The sequence below is a fragment of the Populus alba genome, chromosome 18 (assembly GCF_005239225.2).
Source record: "Populus alba chromosome 18, ASM523922v2, whole genome shotgun sequence".
NCBI lineage: Eukaryota > Viridiplantae > Streptophyta > Magnoliopsida > Malpighiales > Salicaceae > Populus > Populus alba.
Window position 1 is genome coordinate 5,031,902 of NC_133301.1, and position 14,570 is coordinate 5,046,471.

Here is a 14,570-nt window from a genome sequence, read left to right on the forward strand (position 1 = left end):
ATAAGTATATTATTCAAAATAATTTCCTCATTAATATTAATTGAGAATAATATATATATTTTTTATTTTTTATATAATATTTCTTAGATTTTTTATATTGGTCCATACAAATAATTAATTCATGATTGTTTTTATTTTCTATTTAAAACTTTCTTTCTCAATTATAATAATTTTTTACTTAAAAAATAAAATTTCTCATAAAAAGCATGTGTCTGTTGAAATAAAAAAATGCATGTATAAGAAAATTAGCTTTCTATTATATATATATATATATATATATATATATATATTTATTTTTAGTTCAAATCATTCTAGTTTTCGTGAATATTATGTTTTTCTAATTGTTGTTACTTTTTATTCAATGAATTGTGCTACTAATAAAAAATATATTCTATTGTAAAAAAAAAAAGGATTAAAAAAGATAGTTTTGATGAAAAATACTTTTTTTTTCATGATTCTTTTTCCTTTATATTCTTACAAATATTTAATTTTTATTATTATATAATTAAATAAAAAATAAATTATAAAAATTTCCCGCGATGGCATGCATGCGAGTACACTGGTCATGATCTAATACCCAAAAAAACCCCTTATACCCGACACAAAACCAATGTAGCTTTGACCATGGGAAAAATGATAAAAAAGAAAATAATAAAACCATTTCCCTTGTGTCATGTGGTGTTGTTTTTTAGCTAGGGTTTGGTTAGAGTTGATCTCTATAGTTGGCTAGCTAGCTATCCTGGTAGTGGCAGGTCTATAAATTACTAGATAAACTATTTTGGATGTTATTTTATGAAGTACCATTTAATTTCTATTTTGTTTTTATATAAAATTATAATATATATTTTTATAATATTTAGAGCACCTTAATAATATTATTTTTTAAAAATTTTATTCATTAAACTTGATTGAATCCATAACCTAACTCGCAAGTTAACTTGAATTAATTTGAATTGATTCAAAATAACATATAAAATTAAAATATATTGTTTTAAAAAATATTTTTTAAGTCAAACCAAGTTTTGAACATGTTTTATTTAAATTTATCAAGGTAATAAAATCATATTAAGTTAGCTTTCATTGTATTTAATTTGAATCTTGGGTTAAGCATGTAACTAGCTCGAACGTGTCCAAGTTAACTCACCAGGTTGATTTGGATATAATAATACTGTCAAAAATTTTCATGTAATATAATACACTGATGATACATTATCTTATATTTTTAATACTTTTCATGTTAAGGATGAATTATACTAATAAATCATTTTATTTTAATAAAATTTAAATTATTTTTTTAAATAAAAATAAATTACCATATAATTAAATAAAAAAATCATAACATATTCGTCTCAATCTCATTTATCTCTTAGATTCATAACTTTAATTTTTAGTTATTATCACAGTTATTAAACCCGGCCCGGCCCGGCCCGGCAGGTCTAGGTGGCTGGACTGGTCTAGGTTTAATAAAAGACCGGTGTGGCAACAGCCTGGTCAAACCCAGGCGACCGGGACCCGGGCAACTTGGCGACCCAACACCCGGATGAGACCCTTATTATTTTTTATTATATTATTATTAAGAAATGTGAGATTTGAAATTATTAGTATATATACTCTATGTTTCCTAAGAAAAAAGTTATGTTTTTTTCAATATGAAATAAAAAAACCTTTTGGTTTAAATACTTCAATTTAAAAGGATAATATAGTATTTTTTTCAATGTGGGATTTAAAGCACTTTCATATATATACTATGTGTTCCTATGAAAAAAGTTATGTTTTTTCAATGTAGAATTTGAAACCCATTAGTATATATATACTTTATGTTTCCAATAAAAAAATCATGTTTTTTCAATGTGGGATAAAAAACTTTTTAGTTTAAATACTTCAACTTAAAAGGATAACATAATGTTTTTTCAATATGAAATTTAAAGTCCTTTTATATATATACTCTATGTTTCCATGAAAAAAGTTATGTTTTTTCAGTGTAGGATTTGAAATCTATTAGCATATATACTCTATGTTTTCCCAAGAAAAAAATATGTTTTTTCAATGTAGGATAAAAAAACCTTTTAGTTTAAATACTTTAACTTAAAAAGATAACATAGTATCTTTTCCAATGTGGGATTTTTTGAAAAATATATATAGTTATGTTTTTTTTTAATGTAGGATAAAAAAAATTTTGAAATATTTTTTTAAACTTCATTATTTATAATATGTATGATCCATATTTACATGGATTTTTTCATAAGAAATATTAAAAGTTTAAATTTTTTTTTATTTTTCTGGGTTGACCAGAGTTGACCTGGGCTTGACCCATGAAACCCGGGACCCGGTCCCTTGGCCGAATCAACCCCGGGCCGGGTTTAATAACTATGGTTATTATTAATAATATTTTTTTAATATTTATTGGGAATAAAAATAAAACATTAAATTTTAAGTTAATAGTTAAGAACTCTTTTTATAAAAAAAACACGTGTACAATGGTACATATATGTTTTTTATTAAAAAAGGTTTTTAATCCAACCAAAAATGGAATACGTTGAACTCTAGAGTAAAAACTAAAAAGCTCACAGGAGGGGTCCTCTTTAGAGTTTAGAGAGAGACATATACATCCCTCTCACTTCTCAGGTTCTACTGACGGACTCTTCACCCTTTTATAAAATCCAATTAATTGATCCATTTCATTCCCGATTCAAATCCAATTCTTCACTGCCCCCTCTCTCTCTATCACTCCGTGCCTCCGAGAGAGACACAGAAAGAGAAAGAGGTCAAATATTTTTCTCCAACTTTCCCTCATTTCTACTAAAAACCTCTCTCTCCCTACTCTCTCTGTTTCTTCTCTCGATCTCCATTTTTCTTTGCCTCGCTCTCTCTCTGCAAATTCCAACTTTCTTTCTCTGAAAAGAACACGAAACTTGGCTTCTTGATTAGGCAGGAGTGTTTTAGTATCGATGGACGGCGGAGCATCGTATAATCCTCGCACGGTAGAGGAAGTTTTCAGGGATTTCAAAGGTCGAAGAGCTGGCATGATTAAAGCTCTTACTACTGGTACTTCTTTTTGTTTCTTTTAATTTTTTGAGCTGTTTTTTTTTATATAAAAAAATCAGATATGAAATTTCTTGGAGAATTATTTAACTTGGTTTCATTTTTATGGTTTGTTGCAGATGTTGAAGAGTTTTACCAGCAGTGTGATCCTGGTTAGTGTTTTTTTATTTAATTTTATTTTTTAATAAAAGATTATGGAGAATTGTTTTGTTTATATTCTCATGTTTTGTTTTGTTTGCTTTCTGGGAAATTTGCGGGAAAAAAAACAGAAGTAGGGTTTTGGATGTGCTAATTTCTAGATTTTTTTTACAGTGGCTTACATAGTAATTTTACTCAGTTAAAGTAAATGTTTAAGTTTTTATATTTTTTTTTCCTTAAATGAACACATTCCCTTAACTGAATGTTTTTTTGATAATTAATGGGACTTCATTTTTTTTTTTTTTTTTTTTTTTTTTTTTTTTTTTAAGTTTTGCATGTTATTTTTGCGTTTAAATTATTTTGGTTTAAGTTTTTGTTCCCCTTCTGAACTGCATTGATTTATTATCATGTAAAAAATTTCGCTATATATCGACTCCATTTTGTTGCTTTACTTTTATTTCAACTTTGAGAATTTAATGCGAAATATTTCCTTAACTCAAGTTTTTTGAGTAATTGGACGTCATGTATTTATTTTTTAGTTGAATTTTTCCTGTTATTTTTGCGTTTAAATTATTTTGGCTAAAATGTTTCTGCATTTTGAACTGCATTGATTTAACTATCCTATAAATATTTTTTGGTTAAGTGTATTTCAACTTTGCAAATGTCATAAAATATATTTCGGTAATATCTTGAGTAAAGGAAGCACATAAAAGGTAGCTTTGTTGATCATGTTTGGTGTTTGCATTGTGTCTGTTAGGAATGACAGACACTTGTATTCACGCATAAACTTTATGTTTGCATATGCATTTTGACAATTTTAGTGGAAATGAAAGTTGACATTGAAATGCATACTTGCAGCTAGCTGTAAACGGTACACATATTTGCTATGATTGTTGGTTTTTTATTCTGTTGACAGTTTTTTGAGGTTTTACTCTGTCTATCACTAGGAAGTGCAAATGGTTTTATTACAATAAGAAAGGAATTGGGAATATCAGTGGTTTTTGGTAACCTCTTTAATTAGTTTGGATTTATTGAATCACTATCATCACATTCCATAAAGGGCATGATCTGAGTGAGGTAAACGTATAAACGTGTCACTAAGGTTTTAAATTATTTCAAAAATATTTGTGTTCCTGAACTTTAATGGGCATACACTGTCTCAGTGAAGTATTGTTGATTTTACATATCAAAACAATCACTAATGGGAAAAATAGAAGTTAATGCAAAACTAGTGTATAAAAAATGTATCATAATTGTAAACTAGAGTTGTGGCACCAATTTGTGTGGAGAAACTCATCTTTTGTAGTCATTTAAGTCTCTTTAATGAGAAGGTGGTTAACATTTACACTTAGATGCAGTCATTTTTCCAAGCAAATGGGTGATGGAAAGAGATGTTTTCTGGATAAGCTGCACAAATGTTGGCCTGACAGCTTCTGGTATCGTTAAGTAAAACCAGAGATAAGACAATCTTGCCAACTTACCTCTTCTGTCTAAGAATTCCATCTGCTGATTAGGCTTAATTGCTAGGAAGAGAATATATCAAATGTTTTTAATTTAGTGGATGATCACAAATTCTAGATTGAGCATTATAATGGTCACCTGTGCATTTATTTAATGTGGATATATACATGAATACAGTGGTGAAGAAATAAGCACAGCTTTGTTTACCGCACCTAAAAGCTTCAAATGTCAACATATAATTGGGTGGACATAAATAGAATGTCTGTTTATATGCATGGAATTGTTGACAGATGAATATAATATTTGATGGTTTTCGTTCATTTATGCTTTGGTGGGCAGATGAATTGATTGCTTTGATTGGAATCTTTTGTTTTAATGTCCACGTATAACTTCACTTTTTATTCTGCTATCTTTCTTTGTTAATTGTGTTTAATCATTGGTTGGCCCTTTTACATGCATTTAACTTTGTTCTTTTTTCTATCCATCATAAAAAAAAGACCGTCTTTATTGTTTTAAACATGTTCATCTTTTATAGGCTATCAAGCCCATTTGTTTTGCCTAAAACCATTTTTTTTTTAAAAAAAATACTCGACTGTTTTTACATGACATTTGGAAGTATTGCTTTTAGCTTTGATAAGATTTATGTGAACTTCTTGATTGCAGAGAAGGAGAATCTTTGCCTTTATGGATTTCCTAGTGAGCAGTGGGAGGTTAATTTACCTGCTGAAGAGGTGCCTCCAGAGCTTCCAGAACCTGCTTTAGGCATCAACTTTGCCAGAGATGGGATGCAAGAAAAGGACTGGTTGTCTCTGGTTGCTGTTCACAGTGATGCATGGTTACTTTCTGTGGCCTTCTATTTTGGGTCTAGGTTTGGATTTGACAAAGCTGATAGGTATATTACCCTTGAACAACTTGTGGTACAATTGTAGTGCAACTTCTTTGTGTGTAGCTTAGAATCTCACTTTTAGTGGTGACCAGTCCCAAGCTGGATTCACGCTGTGCTTAAAAGTTGATTTATCAATTAGCTTGAAGATATTTCTCATCCCTTCAAATAAGAATTCCTGTTTATTTTTTTTATATCATGGAGATTTTTATTTTTAAATCATGAAGAATTTCTACTATCTTTATTTTGATCAATGGTTTGCTCTTTGTACCACTACAGTGTGGACCCATTTAGTGTCGGCAGGCCAACATCATTGCTTTTGACTCTTAATTATATTCTGTTATGGATATTTTAGCAATGTCTTTTTTGGTGTAGAATCAGGTTTGTTGCAAATTGTATGAATATGAGAAATTAAATCTTCTGTGCAAATATTTCATGAAATTCCTTAGGAGTCGCATGTTAACAAGCAACCACATGTGATTTGGTGGAAACTCATCCTCCATTTATGATATGGCCAAGATATTTGTGTATTTACTGCTTGTAAGTGATGCAAATTATTTTATTTTGTATCACTTGAATGAAATTTAAGTTTAAAAAATTCTACGCTTAATGTTGTCTAGGTTGAAGGTTAATGAAGGTGGTAGCTTTATATACTACTCTTGGCTCCAAGAAGCAAGTTCAAGTCTTGCTTCTGTTGGTGTTCTCTGAAGTTTCCTAACAATGTCTCAAACTATATTCTGTTGGTAGCTTTGTGAATAGAATTCTTTGAATTAAGTTTTTTTGCTCCTTTCTTCAATATCATGCTTTTGGTCTATGATGCAGAAAACGCCTTTTCAGCATGATAAATGATCTTCCAACAATATTTGAGGTGGTGACGGGAACGGCCAAGAAACTAGTAAAAGAGAAGTCATCAGTTTCGAATCACAGCAGTAATAAAACTAAATCAAACTCGAAGGTATCAGGGATTAGAGACTGCAACTTAATTTGGTCCATTATATCTGTGATATTAAGAAACCATAGTTATCTGTCTTGAATGATTTGATGCCAAATATTCATTATTTGCTCCTTAAATATGCCCTAGGCTTGTTTAATTGATGTAGCAGCAGTCGTATTACTGGTATGACAATATTGAGCTACCATGTTTAACATTCCACTATAAGAAGACATGAAATGGAAATTCTCTTTTATTGGTTTGTATTTTTTTAGGCTTCAGAACAATAATATTGACACTTTATCTTGTTTTGATTGGGCAGCAGCGAGGTTCTGAATCCCAGGGCAAATATTCAAAGGCAATGCAAGCAAAAGATGAAGACGACGAGGGCTTGGATGAAGAAGATGAAGAAGATCATGGAGAGACTCTATGCGGTGCTTGTGGAGAAAACTATGCCTCCGATGAGTTCTGGATTTGCTGCGACATCTGCGAGAAGTGGTTCCATGGAAAATGTGTAAAGATCACCCCAGCTAGGGCTGAGCATATCAAGCAGTACAAATGCCCATCTTGCAGCAACAAGAGAGCACGGCCTTGATGATTACCGGGTTGCTTGCTCTGTGTAATATGGCTTGTGGGACTGCTAACTGTTTGGTAGGTCAGGTTTGTTCGTAGTCATGTGTCTTTGATCTAGGAAAAACTAATCGGATGCTATGTGTAGGTTGCAAAATGTGCTGTTTATTTGATCATAAATTAGGATATTTGTATACTTTCAGCTTGGGAACCATTTTCCCATGATTGGGATAAGTGCTTGTTTTATTTCTGTGACATGATGTTCATATGCAATCTGTCCAGTTCTCTGAAGACTGTTTGCCCTGTCCCATCTCACCTTTCAACTTTAGTTTTTGCTTTTCACGAGTGCTTGAAACTTGAAAAAATGTAAACATGCTCGAAACTTGGGATTGTCTGGAATGTTTTCCTTTCATCTGACACTACTTGCTGAAGGGCCGAAGGGGCTCCCCTTCTGCAGAAAACTCGCCAGCGCCTGTCATTTGCATGAGTGGCTTATTTTGTGTTGCCATATCCATACGCGACGTGCTGTTTCTAATTATTATTTTAAAGAGGGTTTCGAGTCGTAGCGAGTTACTGGAAGATGAAACACCTAACTGCTTGAAAAGATTGAAAAATATTCCATCCCAATGTTGTTAAAAATACAAATTGAATCATAAATTCATATGATTTTAAGACCGATTTTACAAGTTTAAATGGAATATATGTACTGTACCATACAACATAAACCCTAGCCTCTCTTTCTCTGACAAAAAACCATTATAAAAAGCTCATAGTAAAAAGCACTCCTTTATGGAAGCGTCAAGAAGGAACTTTGGACAAAACTTAAAGCAGCATCTACATATGGGTTCCGTTTGAATGCTTCTGCGTTTCAAGGGACTGCACAGAAATGATTTCTTCACATGCTTGATGAAGCTTCCTGTGACGAGGGGAAGTCTAACTGCTGATGGTTTTGAGATAACGAATATTTCAAACCTTAAAAAGTTTTGACGAGTGAATCTTGTTGTATGGTAATGCTGTTCATAATTTCCTGTATCTTTTGTGTTCTTCCCAAAAACATTTACTTTGAAGCATTTCTTTGAGTATCTCTGCATTATGAATGGAGTTGTTCCAGTGAAGAACGTTGCTAGTGCAAATGTTGGGTTGAAGGCGATATGTGCTTTTGAGCATCTCTGCAACATGAATGGAGTTATTCGAGCTGGTTTTGCACTATCTAAAATGTAGAGAATAAACATAAACCTTTGAATTGATCGTCTAAAATCAAATCAGGATCATCTGATAATGTTTTTGAATTGATCACAGAGTTGATTGGAACTGATTCTTCAGCTGTTAATTTAAAATTTTAAAGAATTTCCTTATGATTTTAGTATTTACTTTTACGATCTGAATCTATATTTTACCTTTTATTCTGTCATAAATACGTTATCGACAACTTTGCACTGGGATTCGGGAAGCTTCAAGTCGTCTTCAATTTTGCTTCGAACGCAGGTGCCCTGGCTTGAAGGCGATATGTGCTTTTGATACGGGATCAGTCTTGTTGCAAAATCAGAAGGACCAAATCGCCTAGCTTGAGCAATCAAGGGTACACACGTGCGTTAATATTCTAGTAACTTATCATAGATGCATTTTGACTTCTCTCTACTATGCACATACAAATTTTTATTCTGTGGTCGTACAAGCTTTATTTTTATTCAAACATTTTATTTAGACATAAATTATATTAATAGGTTCTAACCTGTAAGGCTCGCAAAAGAAAAAGGCTTTCAAGTGGGTATTGATGAGAAGCTAGATCGAAGGTAGAAAAAAAAAATCTACAATCATCACTATAAAAAGCCCCAAGTGAAATAATAAAAGTAGGAGGAGACTATTTTTATTTAAGGTATATTTAAGAGTGTGATTGTAGTTTCTTTTTAAATTGATTTTTACTTGAAAATGTATTAAAATAATATATATTTTTTATTTTTTAAAAATTATTTTAGACATTAGAATATCAAAATGATCTAAAAACACTAAAAAAATATTAATTTGAAGTAAAGGAAAAAAATAAAAAATAAATTTTTTTTAAAAGTATTTTTGAAATACAAAAATAAATAGGATTGGAGATTCTCAACCATGATTTCTTCAATCTTAAGCTTAAACCAAGAGAAAGGGTTGTAAAGAAAGAATGATTTCCAAAAACAAAGTAATGAAAATGAGAGGGAGGGAGAGTGGGGAACATATTTTTAAGAAAGGAAAAGCATTAAAAAACAAAAGATTTTGTTTTTTCATCAGGAGAGAGGATAAAATTTTCTAATCTAGATGAAAGATGGGTTGTTTATTTTTGTGTTTCAAAAAATATTTTTGAAAAAGTTAAAAATTTTATTTTATTTTTTTCTTTGCTTCAAATTAATATTTTTTTTGGTGTTTTTAGATCATTTTGATATGTTGATGTCCAAAATAAATTTTTTAAAATAAAAATAAAATATTATCTCGATGCATTTCTAAGAAAAAAGTACTTTGAAAAGCAACCGCTATCACACTTCCAAACATTCTCTATTATAGGGGTGGCTGCTTTTAGGGTTAGAAGCAAATTTAGCTTTTATACCCGTTTTTTTTTTAAAGTAAATCATGTGTTTATTGAATTGTTCTGGTTTGATTTAATCGATTTCAGGTTTTTGAAACCAAAATAGAACTGAATCAAATTTTTTGATTTTTTAATAAGTTTTTTTTGGCTTTTTTCTCATATTTGTTTTTTCAATTTGGTTTTTTTGGTTATTATTTTATGGTTATTAATTAGTATTTATATTTAGGGTTAGTGATTAATGTTAGTGTTTAGGGTTTGTTTCAAAACATAGGGTTATGGTTTAGATTTAAAGTATTATTTAGAGTTTGTATTTAAAATAAGTTTCGAGTTAGAGTTAAGTTAGTATGCAATTTGATATTTTTAGTCCAATTTACTATTTCCAATTATGTCTTTATTCAAATAGATATTACTAGGGGTGTTCAAAAAAACCGACCAACCGATTAAACCGAAAAAATTAACCGAAAAAACCGAACCGATAAAAAAAACCGAACAAACCGATTAAAAAATAAAAAAACCCACCCGGTCCGGTTCGGTTCTGGTTTAAAATAGCTTAAACCGATTAAACCGACCCAAACCGAACCGGTTTAAAAAAAGTATAAAAAACAACCCCTAACCCTAAATCACTTTTCTCCTTTTCAGTTTCAGCCGTCTCCTCACCCCCCCTCCTTTCCCAGCCTTCACTTAGCTTCCATTTTCCTTTCTCCCTTCTCAACCACCCCACCCCACCCCCCTCACCTTCTTCTTCCTGGATATCTAGAACAATCCTGTTTTTCTATTACCATAGAACTGCTTTGATAGGATTGGAGACCAACCCACCAAGCTTTAAGAAATAGATCTAAGAAATAGATCCAGGCAACTAGAGCTCACATTCATAACAGTTGACCCTACACGAGGAAGGTTTTGTCAATAGATTTTATTACACTCTCCAGAGCTACCCTGTCTCATGATTCAAAGTTTCAAACTCCTTCTCTTGGTGTCAACATTCTTTGCTTGCCACTGCCTTCCCTACCTTGTCTCGGCATCATATCGTAGTCACCCACAAAAACTCCAATACCTAACATCTAACACATCTATCTTCTTCTCTTTATCTCTCTCAAAGCAGTTCTCAAGGGGAAGCGAGTGAACAATGGTTATCGCTGTTACCAGAAAACAATCCGGTTTTTCTGGGTTTTTTTGCTAAAAAACCGACCCGAACCGAACAAAACCGGTTCGGTTTGAACCGGTTCTCGGTTCGGTCCGGGTTGTTAATATAAAGAATATTATTTTTCGGTTTGCTTGTAATTTTAGGTGAAAACCGGACCGAACCGGACCGTGAACACTCCTAGATATTACCTGTACTATTTTGCCAAAGTTTTTAGCCGATTAGGGAGTTATTTTTCGTTTAACAATAATATTATGAGACATTAGCTGGGCTCTAATTAGTATGATAAAAAATAATAATAAATGTACTTGTGGTCTTGACCTAGCAGTGGAAGGGACTTGTTCCCTTTCACTACATCTGGGTTCAAATTTTATTATGCATGCTTGTCATCTCGCGGTGCTTTACATGTTTATTGAGTTTGCAGGATGTTCAGTGAACTGTGAGATTAATAATGATACATTCAAGCTGGTCCGGATACCCATATAAATAATAATAATAATAATAATAATAATAAAAGAATATGCATTGTCAAATTCCTTTCGAGAAACGAGAGGACAGAGCTATGGGATAACTTCTTTTAGCAGAAGCAATTGATGTTGCGTACCGAAACTCCTGTCAGCCACATTCATGATCAGCGTGTTTGGCAGTGTGGTAGCGATTGCTTTTCAAATAGCTTTTCGTGCCGAAATACATGCCAATGATGTTTTTTCATTTTTTAAAAATCATTTTTGACATCAGCACATCAAAACGATCCAAAAAGTACAAACCGAACTCAATTTTAACAAAAAAAAAAAAAATTCAAATTTGCACCAAACGCAGGTGCAAACGGTCTCTTAATAAAGTTTAAACGGTGTTTAAGATTGTGTTGTTGTTATTTTTAAAATGTTTTTTTTTATTTAAAAATATATTAAAATATTTTTTTATTTTTAAAAAAATATTTTTAATATTAACACAATATAAAACTATAAAAAATATTAATTTAAAATAAAAAAATAATTTTTTTTTAAAAAAATACTTTTAAAACAAATTTATCTTTGTCTTCACCGCAACCGGTAATCCTTGTCCCTCCTAGTGCTCCTGGGTTAGAGCCACCAACATCTGGAAGACTGTCACATCATCACCCTCATTGAGGTCTTGCCATTTTTCTTTTCTTCCTTTTCATTTTCTTTTGTTTTGCTAAGGTAACTGTGAAGTTCATAATTTGTTCTGGTTCAACAAGAAAATGGAGGATGCCATTGTCTCTCCCTCTCCATGGATATATGGACATGAATGATTGGTTAGTGTCATCATCAGCTAAGATGTTGTTTATGTTCACCTAACAGAGAGCACGCTAGCAGTTTCTTTATGAGACATATCTTCTCTCCCACAACCGAGACTTCAGAACTAAAGAGACAGATGATGCTGTATAATTTGGACACGAACAAGTGCCATCTCAAATGAGTTCAGGACATAGAAGCACAGATAGGAAAGGCCTTGTTATTACTGTACTAAAGTTTACATTGATTTCCACTAAAAATAACGGGGAAGCAGGAAAACAAAAATTTACATTGATAGGCCATCTTGGGGAGCAGGCTGACAAAGAGACACGGTACAGAAATAACAAAAATTTCAAGGATTTGAAGTGGAAAAAAGTCTTTCCTCTTCCATTGCTCTCGAGTCATGAGGTCAAGCTATCTCTGTTCTTGGTAGATAAACGTTTCAAAAACTCGTATGTTGTGATCATGGTTGTTGCAGACATTGACATTGAAACCCACCTTGGTCCCAATCCTCTATAACAAGCTGCAAAACCACCTTCCTTCACCAAGTTCCTAACTGTTTGCATAACTGTCAATGGCCTTGTTCTTCCATTTTCCTCTCCATCCAAAACCTGCAAGCGTGTCTTAATTGTGTCAAGTGGCATAGTAATCATAGCCGAAACTCCACTGGCCATGGCTGCACATACCCCTTGTACCGCCACCATTTCCTTTGAACCCGGCCTATAACCACAACCCCCACCACCATTTACAGCATTCTCATCTTTCTTGCTGGCATAGCAACCAATACCACCCCACACAAGCCTATGAGCCACAGAGTAAGATGCCCACCAAACTGCATTAGATGGTGCATAAGTCAATATTGATATCCCAAATCCTCTATACAACCCTCTTGGACCATCCACATTCAAAATCTTCCTAAACGCATCAATACCATTCATATACCTACACGAACTCGAACTGGGGATCATATTCTTGCTACTCTTGATGCTGCTACCATTACAATCTTGTACCATAAGTCTTTGGCTCACAACATCAATTGGGGTCCAAACTACCTGCGCAGCCATGGCAGAACTCAACCCTGCAGCAGCATTAGCAATAGCTGTTGCTGTAGTATCTGAAAACCCTAACCTAACAGTTGCAGTCCCAACATTACTCTTAGTAACCTCAAGCGCCGTCATGTAAAGTGCACGAGCTGGGATTGTACCCATCAAAGAAGTACCAAAACCCCTATAGAATCCTCTCACACCTTCATGATTCATAATTGACAATGACAATTTGAGGGACGAGATTTGCGTGGGCAATACCTGTTGCCTAGTCTTTAAAACAACAACAGGGTAGAGAGCAGCTGATACACCTGAAAATAATGCTGCCCCAAGAAAGAAAAACTTCGACTTGTCAAGCATATGCCAATCTATATCAGCTGGTAGATGAATCTCTGACGCCGAATTATCCTCGGCTGCACTCAAACTCATCTTAGCCACTTTTAAAACACTAAATCACCAACAAGCCCTTTTAGCTCAACTAGATAAAAAGTCTTTGAAACCAAAAACAAGCTCAGTCTCCTTTTTGCATAGCTCAACCAGCGATACACTTAAGCTGATTAAAACCCAACAGAAATGAACCGAACCCAGATCCAAAAAGTATTAATCTTCACTATTCCAACTACTAATTGGCTATACAGTTATGTATATTGAAAAATAAAAAACCCAAATCTAAAGCACAAAAAGGAGAAAGACTGATTCATGAACAAAATGAAAATGAAATACTAGGAAGCTATGTAGGAGTTAGGTGAAATAAAAGTTAAAGATTGGAGGTGTTGGGTTTTTCTTTCTCCTTCTATGCCAACAAATTTCAGACCAGTGGATCACCATAAAAGGGATAACTAAGAACAGATAGACAGTGGTGAAATCAGAATCTTACCGGAAAGAAGTCCTATAAGGTTGTTGCTATTCTTTAACGCTGGGGGAATAAAAAAAAAAAAAAAAAAAAGAACCTAAAACAAAGTATGTAAATAATAAGGAAGAGAAAGTGAAGGCATATCACAAAAAGTGGATGAAGCAGAGATTGCGAGTGTGTGCTAATGTTAATTTAACGGAAAAGGAAAGACAAGAAGAGAATGGATTTTAGAGAGGATCGAGGAAAGTGGACACATGTCTGTTAATTCGTTTAGGGTTAGGAAATAGGAAGAGCGAGGGGAGGGGATGCCCTTTGTTACCTTGTGTTTTCCTCCTGCTCTGATCAGATCTTTAGGCCTGGGCTGGGCTGCTACATCATTCAATGAATGCCTTAACTCTTTCGGCTGCCATTAATAATTTTTAAAATTATCATGAATAAAATAAATTTATAATAGAATTGTAACAATTGGATTAAATTTTAATTTTTTTATTTAATTTTTCTATAATATAATGAAATAAAAAAGAATAGAAGATTTGAAAAAAAAATTCTAAAAATAAAAATAATAAATTGATATGTAATTAATTTAATTCAAAGATCTAGATATCTATTCCTATAAATTTGTTGATCATCGATGTAAAATAAATATCCTTTAAATTTAAACAAAATAAATTTGATGTCCCTTAAAACTAAGA

The 14,570-nt window shown here is 32.5% G+C and overlaps 2 protein-coding genes across 3 annotated transcripts; one reads left to right on the forward strand and one right to left on the reverse strand.

Annotated features, from left to right (window-relative positions):
- Positions 1 to 2,594: 2,594 nt before the first annotated feature.
- Positions 2,595 to 7,316, forward strand: LOC118046035 (PHD finger protein ALFIN-LIKE 4). 2 transcript variants are annotated; one of them, XM_035054798.2, is made up of 5 exons: positions 2,595 to 3,045; positions 3,162 to 3,194; positions 5,305 to 5,533; positions 6,347 to 6,479; positions 6,781 to 7,316. In XM_035054798.2, the coding sequence occupies exons 1-5, from the start codon at positions 2,949 to 2,951 to the stop codon at positions 7,048 to 7,050; spliced, it is 762 nt and encodes a 253-aa protein (XP_034910689.1). In that variant the 5' UTR covers positions 2,595 to 2,948; the 3' UTR covers positions 7,051 to 7,316. The 2 variants fall into 2 exon arrangements, with proteins under 2 accessions (XP_034910689.1, XP_034910688.1); XM_035054797.2 differs by having other exon boundaries at positions 2,600 to 3,045; positions 6,778 to 7,316.
- Positions 7,317 to 12,186: 4,870 nt separating this feature from the next.
- On the reverse strand, positions 12,187 to 14,248 carry LOC118046036 (uncharacterized). The gene has a single exon (XM_035054800.2). The coding sequence runs from the start codon at positions 13,452 to 13,454 to the stop codon at positions 12,384 to 12,386; it is 1,071 nt and encodes a 356-aa protein (XP_034910691.1). The 5' UTR covers positions 13,455 to 14,248; the 3' UTR covers positions 12,187 to 12,383.
- Positions 14,249 to 14,570: the final 322 nt, after the last annotated feature.